General features: G+C 47.1%; 1 protein-coding gene across 2 annotated transcripts in view; it reads right to left on the minus strand.

Moving 5' to 3' along the window:
• IGF2BP1 (insulin like growth factor 2 mRNA binding protein 1) overlaps nt 1-24555 on the minus strand; it is a 46992-nt gene that overhangs the window by 14988 nt on the left and 7449 nt on the right. For both annotated transcript variants that reach the window (XM_059878052.1, NM_001192454.2), the window contains exons 3-7: nt 7744-7792; nt 7164-7215; nt 2671-2734; nt 1271-1552; nt 415-549 (exon numbers count right to left, since the gene is read on the minus strand). In XM_059878052.1, coding sequence (XP_059734035.1) covers nt 415-549; nt 1271-1552; nt 2671-2734; nt 7164-7215; nt 7744-7792 — 582 coding nt within the window. The remainder of the gene's footprint in view (nt 1-414; nt 550-1270; nt 1553-2670; nt 2735-7163; nt 7216-7743; nt 7793-24555) is intronic.

Consider the following 24555-nt stretch of genomic DNA (forward strand, 5'->3'; position numbering starts at 1 on the left):
GGAGAAGGGAATGGCAACCCACTTCAGTATGCTTGCCTGGAGAACCCCAAGAACAGAGGAGCCTGGCAGTCCATGGGACTGCCCAGAGTCGGACACGACTGTGCAACTTTCTTTCACAGAGTTCTATGCAGCTAATCAAGAACAAGGTGATCCTATGTACTGATGCACAGCAGTGGAAAGAACAGACTGCGCGACAGTATGTTCACAATGATCCTACGTGTGCTAAAACACATGCATATACATACGTGTGCGCATGCCTACGAGGGCACAGCACTGCCAGGATACACAGGCCCTTATTTACAAGGAGGAGGACTCATTTTTCAGCTTTTACCCTGTTGTACAATTTCTGTGTCCCCTGTTTGTCTGTGTTAAGAGTTGAGGAGGCGACAGTGCCCAGAGAAGCTAACGCCTTACGTTTTGGTGTCCTTGGCCTCCTTGTGCATAATCTCCAGGATCATCTTACAAGCAGAAGAGCAGCCCTCAGGGGTCGAGTGGACACTGATGGCCTTCTCGGCAGCACCTGCATTCTCCTTCCTGTGTACGTCGATCCTAACAAGCACATGGATGGTTAGCTGTCCCTGGTGAATCTCCTCAAAACAAAGTACAGGCCCGCTCTTCTTGGAACAAGGCCAAGTGTGGAACTGAGACAGGCAAGGAAAGGGCAGCCTGTTGCTATGGATTCTGTCTCAGTCAGGAGGCGGCAGCCGAGAACGATGGCATCTTTCATGGGAATCCAGGGCTGGGGATCAACAGCCCTCAGCTCTGAAGCTGCGTTTCCCCCTTGAAACAACTATAAAGGGACGGTACACTGTGTCAAATTAAAAGCAAACAATAAAAGGGTGCGTTATGAATCAGAACACAAAATGACCTGTTCTGTTCCACAGATCAGCTATAAAGATTAGAGAAGAGCGGTGGCTATGTGCAATGGGAGAAGGTCAGAACTACGCCTCTCACTGAGGTCCCTGACTGGCCTGTCCTGCTGCCACCAATAACCAGTGTTGAGGTCACAGAGCACTAAGGAGGCTTTCTTCCCAAGACTAGCTTTGCTCCATGAGAAGCTCTACAAAGAAACCCTTCTTACAACTATAGTGTGTGGCCCAGCCACTGCCACCAAATGGCACATCCCAGGCCTATTCTATCTCCCAACATTTCCTAAGAGGTAAAGTTGAGTTGAAACCCCTCCGTGTGTTTCCAGGAGGGGGCCTCGCCTCCTGGGCACCAACCACTGTTTTCTGGCCCCACCGCTACTTCCCCTGCGGCCAAGACTCACTTGGACTGGGTCTGTTTTGTGATGTTGCGGATGGTGGCACCCTCCTTGCCAATGATGGCGCCCACATATTGAGTGGGCACCAGGAGCCGTAGGGGGATGTCCACTTGCTGCTGTTTGGCTGGGGCCCCAGCTGCCACAGGGGAGCCCTGGCGGGGCTGACCCCGAGAGCCAAAGCCACCTCGGCGCCCGTTCTCAGGACCCTGTGTGATCTGCTCGTCAGGAATGTAAGAGACCTTCAAGGCATGATTCTCTAGCTGGTGGCCGTTCAGCTTCAAGATGGCTCTGAGGACAGAGAGAAAATCTACTGGTCACTCCAATCCATGCAAATCACACCAAATGCTCTCCAGGTATAAAGCACTCAGCTGGGTTACAACATGGAACATTCCAGAAGAAAGGGAGATGACCACCTGCCCACACTCCCACCTTCACCTTAGAGACACCCAGTCTAAATAAGACATCAAATAAGGTAGTATAGCAAAAATAAGCTATTTCCATTGAATTTGGGGATTGGCTTGTTAATTTCAAGTTTCCAAGTAAACTCCATGGAAACAGAAGTGGAAACAGAACGGCTTGCAGAAGTTTAAGTCTATCTGGAATGTCTGCAAACCAGGACTAGTGAACACTGAAGGGAGGGGCCATGTGCCATCCATTCCCTGGGCTGGTTAGAAATGTTAACAAAGCAACAATATGCAGTAAGACGTAAGCAAGTGTGGACTTAAAACCAAGTTAAGGCCCATAGACTGGCCACAGGGACCTCCAGAAAATTCTGAGCCCAGTAGACACCTGAAAGAAAACTGAAGGTTTGAGAAAGTGGTACAGTTTTAAACTAGGTTGGAGGAAACAAATGGGATAGAGGCAACATGTTGAAGGAACGAGAAAGCCATCAAAAGCAAAATGTGGCAAAAGGCCTATAACAGAATATAAATGAAGACTATCAGTACCAATGGGGTGGGGCAGGGTGACTCAACCAAACGGCTAGGGAGCCAGAAATTGTGGATGTGATGGGACTCAAGGTGATTCCGGAGATATGAATAAAATGTCTGCTCCTGCCACATCACAAATCTTTTAGGTCTCAGTTCCTTCTCATCACCACTAGATGGCACCATCAACACAGCAAAGGCTCCTATGGTCCGCAACCGGAGACCTATCAAAAACCAGGATCTTCTAAAAAGGATTTCCCACCTCCTCTGGGGAAGTCTTTGGGTCTTCAAAGTTTATCCTATCAACCCCAGGGAGGTTTCTGAACCTCTGAGATTCCTGAACCAAATGACAAGAGTCTGGCACTGGGTGCAACAAAATGAGAGGGCAGGCGGGGCCAGTGCCCACTCTTGTCAAAGCAGGGGCACCTGGCTCCCAACCTCCACAGAGACCCTCCCTATCCCACTTCAGGGTCCACTCACTGCCTGGTCTGTTCCCGGTTGGAATAGGTGACATTGACTACTGCCGTCTCACTCTCCGTGTTCACTGGGGGAGCAAAAAGAGAGATCAGGGTTAGAGCAGTGAGTCCTGGAGATGGCACCAATGATGTTCTTAAAAGGCTCATCTCTGAGGGCCATGCAGTCAAGAAGGAAACACTTGAATGACAAAGCAGAGCATTTCCTCTACAGGCCCCTTTCATCACAACTCCTGGAAAATTCAAATTAGCCTATCATTTTCCTTTAACTTTAATGTCTTCCTTCGATTTCCCTGCCAGCCCTCAAGAGAGCCAGGCATATACACGGATGTGCAGTCAACATATCAGCAGTTATGCAGCAGAGAGCACTCACATACACATATACCCCAATCTGGAAATAAATTTATTCTTAGAAACAAATTTATACTAGTTAAAAATCACACACTGAGTGAGATTACACAAAGAAAAGGTCTGTAAGGACATCCCCGAAGAGATTTGAGAAAACACCTAAATCCATTTTAGAGTACCCTCAAGTATTCACTGATCAAATAAAAGTGTATCATTCACCTAGCTGAATAAGTTTACAAGAGTCTGCCATGGAGTCTGGAGGGGCAGGATTTGGGAATGGACTTGGGTTGGATGTTCCATGTGATCTGGCCACATAGTCTTCCCCCATTTTGAATTAATAAAATTAACCTCTGCTTTATGTATCACTGTCTTGTGATTTTGGGTCCCCTAGACCTGCTCAAGAAAGCAGCGCTCTTTCTTAGGCTCAAAAATCACTGCAGATGGTGACTGCAGCCATGAAATTCAAAGATGCTTGCCCCTTGGAAAAAAAGCTATGACCAACCTAGACAGCATATTAAAAAGGAGAGACATTACTTTGCTGACAAAGGTCCATCTAGTCAAAGCTATGGTTTTTCCAGTAGTCATGTATGGATGTGAGAGGTGGACCATAAAGAAAGCTGAGCACCAAAGAATTGATGCTTTTGAACTCTGGTGTTGGAGAAGACTCTTGAGAGTCCCTTGGACTGCAAGGAGATCAAACCAGTCCATTCTAAAGGAAATCAGTTCTAAATATTCATTGGAAGGACTGATGCTGAAGCTGAAGCTCCAATACTTGGCCCACCTGATATGAAAAACTGACTCACTGGAAAAGACCCTGATGCTGGGAAAGATTGAAGGCAGAGGAGAAGGGGACGATAGAGGATGAGATGGTTGGATGGCATCACCGACTCAAAATGAGTTTGAGGAAGCTCAGGGAGTTGGTGATGGACAGGGAAGCCTGGCATACTGCAGGCCACGGGTTCGCAAAGAGTCGGACACAACTGAGCGAATGAACTGAATTGAGACTGCTCAGCCCTGGCGTGGGGGACTTGGACCAAAAAAAAAAAAAACCAAATCCACCCCTCCCTCTACAATACCAACGGCACTTATCACCACAAAACTGCAGTGCAGACCACTCTTGGCCCCTCTGGCCTGTCAGTAGAGCTCTCCCAACTCAGTGGAGAGGAAGATTCTGCAAGAATCTTCTAGCAGTTAAGTGGAAATACAGGAGTGAATCAAACAAAACCTCTGCTCTCACGGAGGTTAAACATACTAGTAAGAAGAGAAAGCAAAAAATATAATAAGCAAAGACTGTGAAAAGATGGTATGATAATAGACTATTACTCAACCATAAAAAAAAAAAAAAAATTAAATCTTGCCATTTTCAGAGATGTGGATGGACCAAGAGCATATTGCTGCTAAGTTGCTGCTAAGTCGCTTCAGTCGTGTCCGACTCTGTGTGACCCCACAGACGGCAGCCCACCAGGCTCCCCCGGCCCTGGGATTCTCCAGGCAAGAACACTGGAGTGGGTTGCCAGCATATTACACTTAGTGAAATGTCAAAGAAAGACAAATACTGTGTGATATCAGCCATATGGGAAATCTAAAAAATACAGATGAATATATACGCAAAACAGAAACACAGATACAGAAGACAAACTAGTGATTACTAAAAAAGGCGGGGGTGGGGGGCATCAAGGGTACGGGGTATGGACCGACAGATACAAACTACTATGTATCAAGTAAAATGACAGGAATTCCCTGGCAATCCTGAGGTTGGGACCCAGCGGTTTCACTGCCAAGGTTGGATCTCTGGTCAGGGAACTAAGATCCCACAAGCCAATAAATAAATAAGTAAACAAAACAGTCAAAGGATAAAAATAAATTGCACAGCACAGGGAGTTATAGACATTATCTTGTAATGACATTCAATGGAGTATAATCTTGAAAAATGCTGAATCACTATGGTGTGTAACTGAAACTATTATAAATCAACCATACTTCAATTAAAAAAAAAATTCATGTTCTCCCTGCAAAAAAGTAGAAGGGGTTGAGTGCTATGGAGAAATACAAAGCACGGAAAAGGAGGTGGTGGTCAGGGGTATAATTTCACATAGGGTGGACAGAAAGGGCATTGCTCAGTAAGCGGCGTTTGAGCAGACGAAGAGTTTATTGTTACAAAAGCAAACATTTGCCATTCTGTTTTCTCCAGGGAGCAGGCATCGCCCCCAGATTCGGTGTGTTATGGTTCTCTGGTGAGCCTCTGAACTAGCAGTGACCCCTGCTGGGCACCCCTAGTGAAGCTCTCCAACGTGCTCCCAAGCCACTGCTGTCTGTCCAGGAGTAACTGAGTCATCAGTCTAAGATGTAAGCAGCACTGGACAATGGTTATCAGGGACTGAGCAATGGTTATCAGTGCTTCCAGTTATGTCCTGGTGCTTATAGTAAAAGCAAGCTCCAGGGTCAGGGCAGAAGAGAACCTGTTCGACTGATTCAGCACCTCAGATTTTTGTGCAGGCGAGTATTTTAATCATTTGTAATGATTTACAGCTTGCCTATTTAGAATTTGGAGATGAATATTTTGTCTTGTCTAGGTTTCTTAAAGATCTGCAAACTCAAACCATTTTGTCTGCCTAATGACCAAGCTCTACTTTATGTCCAGCCCAAAACAGTTCAAATTTTTATTCATTCATTCATTCACTTTTGGCTGAGCTGGGTCTTCATTGCTACACATGGGCTTTTTTCTAGTTGCATCGAGCAGGGACTACTCTCCATTACCATAGGCGGGCTTCTCATTGCTATGGCTCCTCTTGTTGCAGAGCGTGGGCCAGAGGCACAAGGGCTTCAGTAGTTGCAGCTCAAGGGCTCTAGACAGCCAGCTTCAGGAGCTGTGGCACCCAGGGCTCTGATGCACCATGCCCCATGGCATGTGGAATCTTCCCTCTTCCCAGATCAGATGAAATCCACATTCCCTGCACTGGCAGGTGGACTCTTAACCACTGGACCACCAAGCAAGTCCTCCAAATTTTATTTTAGCTCATTTCCTCTGAAAATAATTTATAATCTTAAGCAATTTGAGAAGAACTTAAGAAGTTTTTGGAGAAACTTCAAAAATCATAGCAAACTTTTCATGATCTAGAATTCTTTTTTATTATTTCTCCTTCTGCAAGGAGATCCAACCAGTCCATCCTAAAGGTAATCAGTCCTGGGTGTTCACTGGAAGGACTGATGTTGAAGCTGAAACTCCAATATTTTGGCCACCTGCTGTGAAGAGCTGACTCATCTGAAAAGACCCTGATGTTGGGAAAGATTGAAGGCAGGAGAAGGGGATGACAGAGGATGAGATGGTGGGATGGCATCACCAACTCAATGGACATAAGTTTGGATAAACTCCAGGAGGTGGTGATGGACAGGGAAGCCTGGCTTGCTACGGTTCATGGGGTAGCAAAGAGTGAGACATGACTGAGCGACTGAACTGAACTGTGGGCCTACTATTTTTTTTTTTTGGCTGCGCCAGGTCCTAGCTGTGGCATGTGGGATCTAGTTCTCTGACTAGGGATTGAGCCCAAGCCCCCTGCATTGCGAGACGGAATCTTAGCCACTGGACCACCAGGGACGTTCCCGTGGGCCCAGTCTTGAGAAAGATTTTGCCTGCCCATCAATATGTGCAAAAGTGATTCTCTGCCTTTTTTTTGTTTAATTAACCAAAGACATGTAGCTGATAATCAGTTTCTACCCTCTCTGCCTACCGCCCCAAAAAAAGACAACCTGTTGATTATTTCAGACAAAAACCAAGAGTTATGAAGCTTTTAAAGTAAAAGGGCTACAGATTTACTTAGCTTGCACGCACAGCTTCCATTCTTAACCTATTTCTAAAATCCAGGGAACCTCTGTTTCTACCTTGGCTGGCCCATGGAGACTCCATGCTGGGAATGAGTGATTTGCTGATTCTCTTTTTAACCAGAGGAGAAGCCAGTTCCAGAGAAGTAGCAGAGCCAGAGCTGGGACACTCCACTCTACCTCCCTCCACGGTACCCTCTGGGCTGTCTTTGGTGTTCCAGAGAGATGTGGCACCAGAAAAGGAAGCAGAGCAGATTTCCGCCCTTCCGCCCCACAACTCCTCCAACACCCATCTACCCCTACCCCACTACCGCCGCCTCTATCCACTCTTACCTTGCTCGCAGTTCTCCACTGTACCATACTGAGCCAGCAAGCTGTCCAGTACCTGAGAGCAGGGGAAGGGAGCACGGCTAACCTGAGTACCCCAGGAACTCACCAAGTCATCACTGGGCACACCCCTCACCCCAAAGCACTGGGAAACCCTTTGGTGGGGACTCAACATGTTACCTGCTTGGGTTGCCCTTTCTTAGGTACTAATGCTGGCGGTAAGCCATCAGAATTTCTTCACAGAATGTGCTCAAAAAGCGGGTGTGGAACTTAAGGTCCTTTTTGGAAGCAGACCTGTAGCACCTGGTCTCCAGCCGGTCCTCTGTCATCACTAAGCTTGGGGTTCAGGGAACACCCTTCCCGCCTCCCTGATGCCTCTCACCAGAGGGAATGCCCAAGAACTCATGCTGCAAGTCTTAGGCTGAGGATGCAATCCAACTGTCCACCCCGCCACCCCCTCCCTCAGACTCTCTGGCCTAGCACCAAGCCCCCAGGACACCTCCCAGTCATCTCTGCCACCTCAGGCTAACCAAGACTCCCCTCCCAGTCTCCATGACCCCACTAACAATTTCCCCTAATCACTTACTTCCCATCGAAGCTGGGGTGGAATATTTCGGATCTGTATTTTTCGACTCCTGAAATTAGAGAGAAAACATCAGTGACAGCTCTGGATACTCTAGGGGCCTGTGACCTTGCAGGTTTTAGTCCTCATTCCAGTCTATCTTCCTACCTTCTACTCAACACCAAAGACTTAAGAGTCTAAGAATGATAACCTTTGGGAATGGAAAGCTGGCCTCTTTTTAGAGAGCGAAATACAGTGCGACCACAGATAGGAAAGCCAAAACCAGGTGCCCTAAGCACTAGGATAACATAATCCCCCCAGTCATACCTGCTTTGTTCATCTCTCCTAGGTTCCTCACTCATTATATCTTACTCAGTAACCATCTATTACCACCCACCATGTCTCAGACTCTAGGAATACAGAGCTAGCTATGCGAATTATTGTATGAATCATTCACCTGATACCTTTCTAGTCGGTGTCTACTTCATGCTGGATGACTTTGTTCTACATGCTGGGGACACAACTGATAGACAGAACAAAGTACCTGGCCTCAAGCTGCTCACAATTATTAGGGGAAACATATACGCAAACAAATTGCAGCAGGATAGTTGGCAGTAGCTAAGCTCTTTCTTTGATACAGATTTAAACTTGCGCTCCACTTAGCACTGATCTTTAAAAGGTTATTTAACTCGAGGCTCAGTTTTCTCCTTTGTAAAACAGGGATAATACCTATTCACAGGGAGGTATAAAGTGATGTTAGATAATATTATCAAGAGCTTAGCAAAGGGTTTGGAGTAAGCATCGTACTTAAAATGTAATAATAGACACACGTGTGAATACTAAGGTGGAGTGATTAACACACACAATCCAGCATCATAATCACCCCCTTCCCTCCTCCCAGTTTATTATAGTTCCTCCTTCCCATCTTTCAAACGCCTCTTAAAAATGTAGTTTTCCCTGAGGAAGGCTTTCAGGTTCAAGGTTGATGCCCAGGGCAATTAATTGCTCACCACCCAAATCAATGCCCTAATCCCTGGGCTTAAAACATTTCAATTGACTTGATCTGCATTGGTCAATTGTCACTTGTCTTTGTGTATCCTTGATTACAAAACTCTCAGTTTCAGGACATGGTCCAACGAGATTCCAGTGGCGCGAGGGAAAAATGAGAGCAGGGAGCAAGAAAGTCCGGTTCTAGCCCCTCAACTGCCCCCGACTGGCTGTCCTGACTAAGCCACTCAAGTTTTAGGCCCTGTGTTCCTGGCTGACATGCAACAGGGCCCAGTCAGTTCTTGCCAAGTTGGGGGAAATCATGCTCAAAACACATAAGAGTGGGACTTCCTAGGTGGTCCAGACTCCACGCTTCCAATGCAAGGGGCATGGGTTCCACCCCTGGTGGGGGAACTAAGATCCCACATGCCATGTGGCGTGGACAAGAAAATATAAAAAACAAAACCCTACACACACATGAGGGCAAGGGAAGGGATGCTAAACTCTAACTGTAAATGTTTTGATCTTGGCTCTCTGCCCTCGGCCAGCTCACTCATTTCACCCGTGACCAAGTCTTTAGATGTAGAACGGAAACAGAAGGGTCTTTAAGACCCCTTCTAGCTCTGCAGTTTTGAGGATAGAGAGTCTTTATCAATGACATACACTAACGAAATCTCTTCTGGGGTTGAAACAGCTTAAGGGAAATGTGCCATAATGGTTCTTTACTTTGGTTTGGTTCATGAACCTGATCTAAGGAGGTTAGATCATAGCCGGACAAAAGAACAAGCATCAGAAACAAGCCCACTTCCAGGGCCTCGAGTCCCACACCAGGCCAGCTTCTTGGGATCCAATTCAATGGCCAAGAGTGAGCTTCACGGTATCTGCATCACATGCCCTATGGGATTTCCCATAAACAACTCATTTTGTGATGAAATGGGCAAAGAAAACGCAGGAGCTCTCACAGGAGGAAAGTCAAATTCCTGGCGAACTGAAGAGGTGATTTATACCATTAGAAGATGGGGAACACTGATCTACCTTAATGCTAGTGACAGGGGTCCCCCAAGCTGAGTGAGGACCTCTCTCAAGCAAATGCTTCTGGAAGGACCAAAGGGGATGGGCGGCTGCCAGCCTGGAGTTCAAACCAGTAAGGGCTTAAAGCAGCCCCCTATGGAAGTTTAGTTTTAAGAGCACACTTTCAGGATGGTCCCTTACTATAATCTCAGGTCAAGGGTCAAAAATACCCTCTTCAAAAAAAAAAAAAAAATACCCTCTTCTTCCTCAAACTCCCTCTTTTAGGGGCTTTCTTTTCAGGGTAGGGAAGAGTTGGGAGGGGATGGGGAGGTGAAATCAAATCTCAGTTTGGGATGTTAATCCATATCCTGAAAGCAATGGCAGTCTGGAATGTCTGGAATGTTTCAGGAGAAGGAGGGGGGAGGAGGGCAGGGATACCCAACCAATGAAAGAAAAGACATCCTGCAGCCCTCCCCCACCCCCAAAAGGCACGGCTCACCCACCTCTCCAGGGCACACACACCCAATCCTGGGAACCCACACAAGGCCACTTCAGGCCTCCAAACCTGGCCAGCAAGGCAAACCCTGAAAAAAACAGAGACCAAGAGCTTTTGTCTTTTAAGCCCTTGGCCTGGTTTGTATTAAGTATGGTGCTACCTAATTTCTTTCAGGCCCAAGGCACATGGGGCCATGTTGAGAACTGGACCAGGAACCCATGGCTAACTCATTAGCCATGTAGGGTGCTAATAATGCCTGTAGGGTGCTACAGGCATTTCCGGTTGCCCAGTACAAGCTGGGCCAGGGCAGGGTGCTGAGGGCTTGGAGGATCAGGATGGAAGTTAAGAAGCCCTGACTTCTTTACTCAGTACCTTAGTTTCCTCCTGTGGAAAACGGATAGGGCTTTTGTGAGGACTTAGAACAGGCAGGAGGCCTGCTAAGTCATGGCCCCGTCCAGGTGCTCTGTCCCAGTCCCAATTCGAGTCCCCAGGACACTAGCATGGGAAGAGGCTACAAGTCTGACAAGGATGGCTACCTGTGATAGTAAAACAGTTAGGCTTCTGCACTGATGGGGAAATAGCGGGAAATATCACAGCCCACACCCCCACCTCCTGTGACAACCAAAGGGCCCCAATCCAGCATTTGACTGATAGACAGGCTTCCACTAGCTCAAAATGGAGCTTCTGCACTACAGGCAACGGGGCACTGCACACTGAGCAGGACCCTGAACTCCAATACCGACTGTTCAGAAAAGCAAGAGGACTCCCCAAGGTTCAGGAGCCACCACCTGTCCTGGAGCTGATAAACTTGTGAAGTGAAAGAGTGACGCCTCCAGCCCCTGGCAATGAAGGCAATGGGTGCACGAGTCAAATTATTTCCCTGGATGCCAACACCCTGAGGCCTCTGACCCCCTCTGCCTGCCCTAACCAGCAGGGCCCTGGGGCAGCTCCCCAGACACAGAGTCATAGGGGGTGCTCCTTTCTGATGTGGTTGGGGGCAAGCAGGGGACACCAGGGCCACAGGGACCAAGTGACCTCCTTCGAGCCCAGGGGAGATTCCAGGAGAGACCAGAGGGAGAGCATCTGAGCAACCACTAAGGAGATAGTAGGAAAACAAGAGATTCAGGAAGAACAGGAGCTGGGCACCTGGAAGTATGACTGGAAGCCCCCGCCCCGGGGCAGGGAGCTCTGGCCCTATTAACCTTTTTAAAGACATGTCATTGACCTTGAATGGGAAGGAAAAGAGTTCATTAAGGAAGACACGAACATTTCAGGAGTGCTTACCAGTCGCCAGGTGCAGATTCTACACCTCCAAGAAGCCTCCCACTATCCATGCCCATGGTAACTGTGGCTCCACTTTACAGACTGAGGCCCTGAGATTGAGGGGTTGAGTATCTGCCAAGTCAGATACCCAGAGTCAGAGTCAGTACTGAAACACAGAGGCTGTCTGGTTCCAGGCTCTTCCAGGCTCGTCCCCTTGTGCTGCCTTTCTGATGACAGAAAGGAAACAAAAGTCTTTGCCAAAATACAGGAAAGGTTTGGCTTGAGGACAGATTTATAACACTCATAGAGTTCAAGCATCAGAGTGAAGAGCAGACATGCTGAGTGGGTACTGCTCTCCAGGAGTCAAAACGCCCCACCTGTAACTTCTGGAGAATCTGACTTAATCCTAGTTCTCTGAAGAGATGAAAGCCTTGATTTGATTCTGATAGGGGGCTCTGGGGGTTGGGGCCCCAAGCCTGAACAGTTTTCCAAAACCTACTATTGCCTCTCTCCCCACAACTGGCTTGCTCCACCTAGATGCAAAGGGAGTCTTCCCACTAGGGGAAGATGAGGTCGCTAAAAGTGATTCTATGGTTTTTGAACACTGACTAGATATTTGATAATATTAGAACAGGCTTTGGTAACCAAATGTTTGTTTTCGGTATCTGTGAGTCTTATTTGTTTTGTATACAGGTTCATTTGTACCATTTTTGAAAAAATTAGATTCTTAAAAAGTCAGGGAATCCCTGGCAGTCCAGTGCTTAGAGGGTTTGCAGGTGGCAAAGTGGAAAAGGTTCCGCCTGCCAATGCAGGAGATGCAAGAGACATGGGTTCAATCTCTGGGTGGGGAAGATCCCCTGCGGTAGGAAATAGCAACCGACTCCAGTGTTCTTGCCTGGAAAATCCCATGGACAGAGGAGCCTGGAGGGCTACAGCCCATGCGGTGGGAAAGAGTCAGACACAACTGAGAAAGATAGCACGTAGGCACGCACACCAGCAGTTAGGACTCTGGGCAGCTCTCACCGTCAGAGGTCAAGAGTTCAATCCCTGGTAAGCTAAGATTCCACAAGCCTCAAGGCATGGCCAAAAAGATAAAATATTGATTTTTAGAAATACATACTGAAATAGTTACAGATAAAATGTCATGTCTAGGTTTACTTTAAAGTAACCAGGGGGAAAATTAATACAGATCAAATATGATTTGGTAATTTTTGGTGATGGGTACATGGGGGAATTATTTAATTATCCTTTCTACTTTTCAAAATACTTTTTTCCATAACAAAAACTTTTTAAAAAAGATAATTCTAGCTCACCCAATTTTAATGTCATCACAGATTCAAAATTAATGAGCCTAAGCCAATGAAGTTTTCTTATTTTATTTTTATTAGCAAGAATCCAGGCCCTGGTGAGGAGCCTCATGGGGGCAGGGAGGACGGGTCTGAGGTCCAGTGGAGAGACAAGCAGATGCACAGACAGAACACTTTCAGAAGGGGGTCTCCCCAGATGACAGAATGCACACCTGGACAGAACACACCCTGAGAAGTTTTTAGGTCTTCTGGAGGACAGCTAAAAACTGCCTGCCCCAAGAAGTGTTCTTTTTCTAACTCCTGCAGACAAACCACCTCCTTCCTCCTTCCACCCCCATGTCCAGAGGGTAGGATGCGACCTTCAATTATGCTAGCGACCTCATCTTCCCCTAGTGGGAAGACTCCCTTTACATCTAGGTGGAGCAAGCCAGTTGTGGGGAGAGAGGCAATAGTAGGTTTTGGAAAACTGTTCAGGCTTGGGGCCCCAACCCCCAGAGCCCCCTATCAGAATCAAATCAAGGCTTTCATCTCTCCAGAGAACTAGGATTAAGTCAGATTCTCCAGATTAGACCCTCATCTCCACCTCTCCCCAAGGTCATGGTTCTCTGACTAGCAGGCTGCATGCCCTTGAGCAAGTCAGGCCTTCAACTCTCCAGACCTCAGTTTCTCACATCACAGAAACAAGGATTAGGATTAGCCCATTTTACTGGATCTTGTGTTCCCAGATAGAGATCAACCCTGTCCACCTATAGTAATACGCTTTCTTTCTTTTTTTTTAATGTATTTGGCTGTGCCAAATATTTATTTAGTTGTGGCATGCAGGATCTCCACTGTGGCATCTTTGCTGTGGAATGCGGGATCTTAGTTCCCTGATCAGGTATCAAACCACTCTACATTGGGAGCATGGAGTTCTAACCACTGGATCACTAATTTTAAAAGTTCCTACACCTTTTTAATTAGAGTGATTTTTTTGTGTCTTAATGGTCTAAATAAGTGGTTGTGAACCGATTTTTCCCCTGGAGATTCCCATTAGGAAATATGATAAAAGGTAAGAACACTCTTCACCAGAAAGATGCAAACATTCTGCACACAATTTAAAGATTTCATGGGTTAATGAAAGCTTTGGAATCCATCCATAGGCCAAAGTTAAGACACTCTCTCACACATCCACACTTAACTTCATCCCCAGTGATACCCAAATTCACTCCAGCCTCCAGGCATCTCCTCGAAAAAGTGGGAAGAAACAAGCCCAGGGCAATTAGAAAACTAAGCTTGCCTGGTGATGGGGTTGGGGTTATTACCTGGCTATTTTAAAAGAGTGAGCAACTAATTAAGATTTTTCAAACTTGCAATAACACCATGTTCTTTTCATTCTAATCAGCAGTCAAGGTCATTACCATTTTCTTAAGGTTTCTGGTGTCCAGCTGCTGGAGTCATTCACTCCAGACTTTCTTGGCACCTGCTATGCACTGAACCTGTGTTATCCACACTGCAGTAGCCATTAGTCTAGTCATATGTGGTTACTGAGCACTTCAAATTAGCAATTGAATTTTTTCTTTAAAATAAAAGTTTTATATAATTTAACTTTTTCTTCTCTAAATTTTATGAACTCTAAATACAGATGAAATGCGTCCAATGAAAATTTATCATATGAATTAGAACAGGCTCTAACAGTAAAATAAAATACACATTGGGTTCCTAAGACTTCATGCTCATCATGATCAGTTATTCAGTTATGTCCGACTCTTTCTGAACCTGCAACCCAGCACGCTCCTCCGTCCATGGGATTTCCCAGGCAAAGAATACTGGAGTGGGTTGCCATTTCCTTCTCCAGGGGATATTCCTGACCCAGGGACCAAACCTGGGTCTCGTGCATTACAGGCGGATTCTTTACTGCCAAGCCACCAGGGAAGGTAGTATCCCCCAAAATTAATAATAATAATAACAAAGTAGTAAAAGTACGCTTTTACAGATTGCATGCTGACAATAATCTTTGAATAAATTTTAAAAATAATTTGCTGAGTTAAACTTCTACATTAATTTCACTTTTTTTGAACTTCCCTGGTGGTCCAGCGGTTAAGAAGCCACCTGCCAATGCAGGGAACATGAGTTCGATCCCTGTCCAGGAAGATTCCTCATACCTCAGAGCAACTAAGCCCGTGACCACAACTAGTGAGGCCACGTTACGCACAAGAGAAGCCACCGAAACGAGGAAGCCCTCGAACAGTGAAGACCCAGCACAGCCAAAATTAAATTTTTTCCACTTTTTCTCAATGTGGCTATTAGAAAATTCACACTTAGAGATGTGCCTTGCCTCACGTTTCTATTGGACAGTGAAGGCACTGTGCTGCAGTAGAGCATGGAGGGATGAGGAAGCTAGGCAAGCTCCTGCTTTGCGTTTACAGTCCAGCAGGACACCCTAGCTTGGTTAGGGATGGGAGAAGGGAACAGACAAGGCTGACTGCATTGAGGGGGTGGGCTGGGCAGAGTAACCCTTCAGAAGTGGGTGATACTGTCGACTCCTCAACAAGAGAGTCCCATGCAGCTGACACCAGAGAAGAGGCACTGCCCCCCTCCCAAAGCTGGCTCCCATCCCAGTTGCTTTGCCCAACTGAAAAATCACACATAAAAGATGTCCTAATGTGCCAACCTCTGCCCTTTCCATAAGATCACCATTGACCCAGTCCTTCCTCCCGACCCTGCCTCCTTACCCCTGTAGAGTGGAGAGGTGGAGAAAAAAATAATCGTGGAGGAAAGCTTCTGAAGGGGGCGGACCTGGCACGCTCCAAGCATGGCAGTAGCTGAGAAAGGGGGCGGGGCTGGGGAGGGGAGGAGAAGCTGGCCCAATGCCCAGGGCTCTGTGCCAGGCTGATCCAGAGGTAGGGCAGCCAGACAGGCAGGCAGCCGGGTGGGTTGACGGGCAGGGTAGGGGCTGGAAAGGAAAACACGGACCTGCTGGAAAATGCAGGACCAGGCAGAGCAGATGCCACCACCAAGGGGTTGAAGTACTGGGGGAACTGGGCAGCAGGGACACCACTGGAATGTACCTCTGGTCCCTCGAACATGGTCTTTTAAAGGTATGCAGCACACACACACGGTCCCGTGTGCTCCTGAACTAATGCTGAGGACAGGAAGCAAATTCTGGGGAGAAACTCTGAGACAAATCATATTCCCTCTTTGGAAGGCTCTTGTACTGTGTTTAAAGTGCCCCTGGCCCGCCTGGAATCAGGGAAGAAGAGGGGGATTCATTAAGCTTCTCAGATGACCAAGGACATACATACATCATTAACCCAGCAATAGGAAGTTCCAGTTGAAGAAAATCAGATTCCTACACCGAGGAAATCAGATGTAGACACTGAGGTCCAACAGAGTCCTAAATAGTCACTCTCATTTTATAGAAGGAGAAACCGAGGCACAGGAAAAGGAAAGAGACTTGGAAACTGAGGTAGGACTAGAACTCAGCTCTCCTCCCAGGCTGGTTTCTGCTCATCTCACCAAACTTCGGTTCTTTCTCTCTGACAAGAAGTGTTAACACAGCAGAAGCTTGTATAGCCCCAATGTCAGCAGCAGGAAAAATGCCCATATTCTGTATGGCTAAGTGCGTGCCAACTGGCTTTTATTGCATGCGGCTCCAATTTGGGCACAGGATTTAACTTGCAGAAGAGCTAACTACACTATAATACGGCTGGATGATTGTCAGAGAGATTTGTTAGCAGGGAAAAAATATAGTCACCAAATATTGTCTTGCAAAATTTCATCTTGGTTTGGGATAGGCAGGAGTGCAGAAGTGACAGGCAGTTGGGAAGGCGCTACCTGGTGTTGGAGAGCAAGCAAAGGAGGAATAAATCCTCTGCTCAATTTACTCATCTCGGAAATACATGGTTTGACTAGAGAGCCCACTTTTTTTTTTCCTTGCCCATCTGGGCAGTGCCAAAGGAAGCCAAAACAGAAGCTGAGACAGTGAAGCTCTTTCGAGACAAATTCCAAGTCGGCCTGGGCCAACTGCCACTCCCTCCCTCCCTCCACAGTGCTCTCTCTGCCTAGAATCCATGCTCTTTCACCTGAGGGCTGCCTAGAGCCAGAGCTGGCCTCCCAAGCTCTACAGTGTGAAGTGTGAGGTGTGAAGGAGCCATGCACTAAACCGAATGCATGGAGACAAACAGCAGAGGTGCCCACTGTGAGCAGCGCAACCCTGCAGGTGGAGGGAGCGACGCTGTGGGTAAGAAATGAACCACTGGGGACAGTGCTCACCTTCATTCTCTGGCTGGTAATGGGAAGCGTTTCCAGGATCTTCCCTCAGAGTGGGGGAGGCTAATACACTCTGACAGAGGGAAAGGTAAAGGGGGCTAGAAAGACCTCACGGAGAGATAGATTTAGCCTTCATCCCCTCAGTGGAGGTATCAGCACCTCTCGAAGATGCTTTAGAGCCAGAAGGTCTGGCTCAGGGGCCAGAGACCTGGCTGAGGGTGGAGTGGACACTCAGGGGAAGGCACTACCAGGGTGAGCCTCAGAAATGAAGCAGGGGGGTGGTGGGGGGAGCGGGGGGGAGGTCTCCCCTCATGAGGGACCAGCAGCTCCAGGCTAAGATTTTGAGGCAGAGAAGCAAACAAATGGAAACTACACCAGTCTTAAGAGAAACCTTCTCTTCTGCAACTCACAATTTGCACTGAGAAAGAAAGACCTTGGTGTCATCTGGGCGCTTCTTGGAATTGCTAGTGTTTCAGGATGGTGAAAACCATCTCGCATGACGTTGATGGGACGCCTTGGCAGAGTCTGGGACTGGGGAGAAAGGCCTTTAACAGAGAGGGAATGGGAATGTATGCCAGGAGACGTTGAAAAACACAATTCACCCTGTTGGTGAGAAGGCGCTCTGGTTGTGTTCCTCCAACAGGAGGTTAACAACCTCAAGGAATTCTCTCCTCCAGCTGCCAACACAGACCTGTTGGTGGTGGAAAACTTCAGGAACTGCTGTTTCTTTCTTTCTAGTGGGTAGTGCATCAAAACAACTCTCCTCTGCCACGGACGCGCAGCCCTGAGTTCTGCCCCGGCTTGTGCGGGAGCCACATGCCCTCTCTGTTAAAGGCCTTTCTCCCCAGTCCCAGACTCTGCCAGGGCGTCCCATCAGCGTCATGCGAGATGGTTCTCACCATCCTGGGCCAGGAGCAGGGGCAAGGGCTTGAAGAGCCCAAGGAACCCAGGGCGGGGAGGACAACGGGGAGCAGGCGCGGCAAGGCAAAGGAGAAAGAGGTGCCTGGGAAGGGCGGCAGCAGCTGAGGGTGGGGGAGGGCTGGCAGCAGCTGGGGGGGAGGAGGGGAGTCCTCATGAACGGGCAATTGAGAAGGGCCGAGCAGCTGAGCGGCCGGGCTGGCGTCGCCGGGCCTGTGCCCCACGTGGGCTGGCCCCTTCCCCCAGCCCCTCTCACCTCACCCGGGGGAAGCCGAGCGCTCAGCCCCCCAACCCGGCTGCTGGGTGGGCCGAGTTGGCAGAGCACAAGGAGGGGGACAGAGGGTGTGCCCGGGGCCCGTGGGGACCGGGCGGTCTAGAACGTTCTGCCGCCAGAACCCCCTCGGCTTCCCGACTCGCCACAGCCGGTCCCACCCGGCCCAGGGGGCCCCGGGCTACCCGCGCAGGGCCCGGAGGGGGAGGGGACAGCCGCCGGGGGGCTGCCGGGTGGGGGTGGGGACCAGGACTTTGCCCTTTGTCTCTCTCTCCAGAGCCACCGGCCGAAACCCGACCCCATCAGCGAGTCAGGCAGCCAGCGAGGGGCAGGCTCCCCCTCTGGGGTCCTTTAGTAAATCCAGACCCGACCTCCCTGTGGTCAGGGCTGTGACTGAGGTGGTCCTGTGGGGGAGGGGGCTTCCCGCCTGCAAACAGGCCTGCAAGCATTTAAGTGGGAACCGGTTGGGGGTAGGGGGCTGGAAGTGGGGCCGCAGAAGCAGGAGGGGAGAAAATGGCCCGGGAGGCGGCATTCCTTAGAGACCTCGGCTGGGCTGTGGGAGGAGGCAGGACCCGGGCCGGGAGGCCTCCCACTGAGAAGGCAGGAACTGAGGCCTGGGAGTGGGGTGGGCTGGGGGCGCGGAACCAAGAGGCCTTCCGGGCCTCGAGAAAAAAAGACCCTCCTCCCTGGGCCTTCTGGGAGCCACTATAGAAAATTTATAATCAAAGAGTCACACCTCCACGTAGAGTAGGGCATTTGTCTGGGGGTGCGAATGACATTCTTTTGTCCGCCCTCTTGGGGTGTCATCAGTTAAAGATAGTCTTATTAATAACTCACGTTTACACAGTACTTCAGCAAAGAGGCAGACACAACTGAGCCACTAACACTTTAGGGTTTACAATTCACTCTCTCCTATGAGCCTAGAACACAAGAGGTTGATTTGAGCCTCTAAACCACAGAATATTGAGAAGATTTTTATTTTCATTCTGCAGCTCAAAAACAGGCTCAGAGGTTGAGTGCCTAGTCCCAAGTTGACACTAGCCCGCAAGTGTCACCACACCATGGAGCCTGCTCCTGCTCATCAGGAAAAGGTAACTGGGTTCTCGCTCCTCAAAAACATGTATGAGCTATGAATTATGATTCTGTAGGCTTGTAACAATGGTTAACTCTTTGTCCTTTCCTGCTAGGAGGAGGCAGGGTAGAAGGGGAAGCCACTTGGGCCCTGCCCTTCCCCCCAGCCTCCCATTTTCCCCAGGTTTGAACCTAAACAAAAGGAAAAGGCAAAGAAAAAAAAAATTAGCCCAAAGCTCCAGTCCTGGCACCTCCAAGAATGCCAAAGGATGGAAGCTCTTAGAACTCAAAATACATACGTACCCAGTTTATTTTCCGGGTTTAGGAGATGGGTAGGTTTCAGATGGCAGGAGGCCCAAGAAAATATTGACCCCAGATCCCACAGTGTACCCACATCTGGCCAAAGGGCAAGCTGAGATAGACATCTGAATCCTAAACCACTCAAGTCCTTCTCCAATTCATTCAATTCCCTTTCTGTAGGTTTTTCATTACGAGAAGAATTCCCATTTCCTATCACAGCTGCCCAGACACAGGGAGAACATTCTTAGTTTTCTTCAACCAGTCAAGATTGCCTGAAAATCCCAGTGATGAGAAGAAAATACAATGCAAAGCAAGTATAAAGCATCTACAGAGTCAGGAGGCTCAGAACACGGGAAAAATTAATGTCAGGCATGTTTTTTTTTTTTTTTGCTAACCTTATGCTCTCCCCCCCAAAAAACATTCAACTTCTCTTAAAGGATCAGCTGCTCCGACCTTCTAAGAGAGCTCAGCCTTGAAGGTACAAAGGTCTGAGTTTGAATCCCAGCACTCCTTATTCAAGGTATAACCTTGACTAAGCTACCATAACCACTCAGAGGTTCAGCTTCTTCTGTGGAATGAAGACTAATGCCTGCAGGGTTCTTAGTAGGAACAATGCCTATCTGAGTAGGGACTCAATAAATGCTTATCATTGCAAAAGGCACTCATCTTTTGACCTACAGCACAAAGAAGATGCTCAATAGGGGAAATAACAGTGACACATTCGGTATCTACCTGGAGGGGGGCTCTGCTCTCCCCACTAGGATACCACCACTCTCTTCCAGAAGAGTTATCACCCCACAAACATCTCGCTGCCTGCCCACAGTTTTCTCCCAAATCCATTCCTATTTTTTCTGCCCATCCTTCGAAACACAGCTTACACTCACTCAAAGCCTACCTCCTGCTAGTTCCTGAGGTTGAGTGCCTCCCATTGCAGTCTCTTGGCTTCTGTGGTCCCACAGCTTTTCTTGGATCTAAAGTGAAAATGCTGGGGGGCAGGAATGTTATCTTGCACCTTTTTTGTGCAGCTCCTTCTCCCTATGTCTCCATTCCCTGCCCTGAAAAAGACCAAATAATGCTAGATAAAAACCAATGAATAATCAAATGTTTAATTCAGGAGAAGGGTCAGGCAAAGACTCCCATTTTATATAAAATGGGGAGGCAAACACCATGTAAGAAAATCAAAACCGATGATGCAAATACGGCTGAGGGAGGTAGGAATGGGGTGTTACTGTTTATGGGGTACAGAGTTTCAATCTTGCAAGATAAAAGGATTTCTAGAGATAAGTAGAGAGGATGGCTGCACACCAATGTGAATATTCTTAGTACACCTGAACTGTATACTTAAAAATGGTCAATTTTATGCTCTCTATATTTTACTTCATAAAATTGTTTTAATTATTGCTTAATTTTAATTTTTAATATAAAATTTATTTTTTAAATTTAAAATTAATTTTTTTACTATGCCACACAGCTTATCCAAAAAAAAAAAAAAACACACAAGGATAGAGGAGGAAACCTAAAAGCTTCAGGAGAAAAATGATCTGATAAAGTGTATTTCCTTCCATCTCCACACTAAAGACTAAAGTCTGTCTTTGTATTACATCTTGTTCTTTGTATTTCTGGTACCTGGCAGAGGGCATGTCAATAGCAGACTCTAAACAGATAAAAATAAGTGCATGCATGGATACATGCATGAATAGAGGTATCAAGCTTTGGAGCAATATGCAAACTATCAGATGTCTAGTTAAATATTTTCTTACGTGATTTAGTTGTAAATATGTATTTTTAAAATTATACCCCACTTCAACCCCTAAAATGGATGATGACTAAGTGGCAAGACCCCCACACACTCAGACTAAAGTGGCTGACTGTGTGGTGTTTTAGAGGAGAAGAGAAGAACTTGGGCCTGGACAGGCATTATTCTTCTTCTAGTTAGAAGTTCAGGGAATTCCCTAGGGGTCAGGTGGTTAAGACTCTACACTTTCAATGTACAGGGCAGGTGTTCCATCCCCGGTTAAGGAACTAAGATCCCACACACCATGGGGCACCGCCAAAAAAAAAGAAGTTTAAAGGGAACTACCCAAGATGGTCAGGGGCAAGGGTGGGAAAGTAAAATAAAGATGATCTGAGAGATCTGTGAGGTTGTGAGGTTTGTGAAATCATTTTATTCCCCCTCCTGCCTCCCACAGCTTATTCTGGACTTAAATCATTCCAGCCTATTCTAAAAAGTCAGCAGAAGCAGCTTTGAATCAAATGGTAATAAACATTGGGAGGAAACCCCTCTATATAAAATGAAACTTCAGCCAGCTAGATTTTCCCTTCTTCCACATTAAATAAAAGGTTGCCGGAGTGGACACTCCAGAAAAGAAGTGAAAAAGATTATTCTTCTGAACCCTGCTGTCTCCCCAGCCAACATCTTATTTACATCCAGTCCTCGCTCAGAACAAACTGGCTGCAGCCACCAACAGCCACGTCTGTAAAGGATCGTCTTTGCCCTTTAATTTAGGGTTCCGTCTCCAAATCCTGCCAAGGCAACTGCTCTCTATTACAGTTGGACCTCTCCTCCCAAGCAACTTAGAGACCTGGAGGAGGAAGTGGCATAAATGTCTAATTCTGAAGAGATAGCCCCAACAAGTTTACTCCACCCAACAGCCCCCACTTTAGTTCCTGTCTCCCCTCATTTTCTCCTCCTCAAGAGTACCTCATGGAAAGTTGACAAGCCCCAAGCAATCCCAAATGCCACTCCAGAAAAGAGGCAATACACATCATTCCACATAAACTAATTGTAAAACCCTTTATAGTAACTGATTAAAGTCACAAGCCTGTTAAATGGTCAAAAACCACATCCGGGTTGAAAGCCCTACCCCTCTCCACCCCACTAAGAGAAGAGTCAATCCTCACTCTCTGCACAGAGATGTGGAAAGGGACTCTAAGTCTGTGGGTAGGTATGTTTGTACCTTTTGAGCACAAAGGGCTGAAGAAAGGAAATGGACATGAAGGTGGGTCCAGAGTACACCTTTGGAGACTATTTCCAGACCAGGGAAACAGACTGAGACCACCACGGCTTTGCCATCTAAGAGGGCACAGGGAGGGGAGCCATGGATGCAGTCACTACCTCTGAATCCAAGGGACCCCAACTCCTGAATGCCTACTTTCTTAGCTTAAGAGGAGAACTTCAAGACAAACATGCCCATCTCCTACCAGGTAGAGGAAGCTGCTTATTTCTTCCTTCCTCAGACCTTGTAGAGGACTTAAGAGTCCCCTTCACCCGGAATTCTCACAGCACCTACCTCATCTGCAGAATTAGGGGAACTCTCCTCTCATCAGTTTCCCTACCCTACAAGCACCTTTGACAGTATTACCAGAGTGAAATTTCAGTGAGGAACCTGGTCCAGGCTGAGAGCATCAACAATGGAAAATATGCTCTATTCTCCTAAAAGGATGGTTAAGAGACAATGGCAGGGCCCATATCTAGGGGTTCTTGGCAGTTGCCCTGATGAGCTTCATCTCTATCTCCCAAAAGGTGGCCTTTCCTTTTAGCACACAGGTTATCAAAAGCATCCTACACACAAATCCCCTTCAATATACCTATCCATCATTGTTCCACATAAAATGCACACCATATTCACAGAAGTGGACTTGAACACCCTACCTACTGCCATAGGAAAACAGCCCAATGGTTACACCCAGTCCAAAGACAGGAGGCACAAGCCCATATGGAAAACAAAGAATAGGAATAGCTAATGTGTGGTAGCACCAGTTTACAATTAAGGTAATGGTGGCTCAAGGAGATTAATTAACTTTCCCAGTTTCCCAGTCACTGCCTGACTCTAAAACTCTTAGGAGGTCTCTGGAGACACCTGGAAAGGTGTCCACACTTCTGTAGGACTGAGTGAGGGACCTAGGAAAGGTCATGAGACTCTGACCTAATATTAGTGCTTCCTCTCTCCTTGAGCCTCAAGAATTCTGAAAATGATTCCTGTCCTCCCTGCTCCTGTTGCCAAAGAACTCAGACTCCATAAACAACCTTTACACAAAACAATCTTTTAAAAATTTCTAAATTCTCTCATTTCTCCTCTTAAAGATTCTAACTATATCCAATTAACTAAATTAAACCATCCAATCAAACTTCACTCAGACTTAACATTTTCCATCCCAAGTGGCCAAAACATCTGGATGAAAAACTAATTTTTTAACTGAAACTAACTCAAAATGAGTAAAAATGAAGCCTTCCTTAACCCACTGTTCCTAAGGAAATGCTAAAAGGATTGACTAACATCCACAAAACAGATATGCTGTAGAGGGAAAGAGAAAATGAAAAGGGATCCTTCACTTCTGTCTCCTCTCTAACAGGGATCTTCTCCACAACCTCCCACCTACACTATGGACAAAGTTCCCACCCATCCTGACCGATCCTGACCTTATATATGCCTTTAGCCACCAAAATGCCCCTTGTCTAATAAATCAGACTTGTCCTTAGGGGTTATGAAAATATCTGGACAATCTAGTGAAAATTTTTTTTACTCTTCCAGTTATTTGCTCTGTATTTCACACAAAAGCAGTTTACTGGTGGCTCGCCATGCTCTCTGCCACACGACCAGAACATCAGATCCTGGAAGCCTGGACTTCTGCACTAGAACTGCTTTTCTGGTGGTGTTTGTTCTGTATACAGTTACATTTCAGCGTTTCGCAATCAAGTTTTCTCCAACTATATTAAAATGATGAGGTCCAGACCTACTCTTCTCCTGTGATTTACCCATAATCAACACACATCTTATTTCAGCAGTCTGCATTTAGGGTGAAAGCTTGTTCAAGCTTCTTCTTCCTTCACTCCACGCCTCTTTATTGCAAACCTACTGGCTGCAAAGGAGAAGCTGGTCTTAGAAAGCTGACTCTGCTTGTTCAATACTAGGATGACCCCTTGGACCTGCTAAAAAGTACAGAGCCCCCTGTGAACAAACTCC

Source organism: Bos taurus, chromosome 19 (genome assembly GCF_002263795.3).
Source record: "Bos taurus isolate L1 Dominette 01449 registration number 42190680 breed Hereford chromosome 19, ARS-UCD2.0, whole genome shotgun sequence".
Classification (NCBI taxonomy): Eukaryota; Metazoa; Chordata; class Mammalia; order Artiodactyla; family Bovidae; genus Bos; species Bos taurus.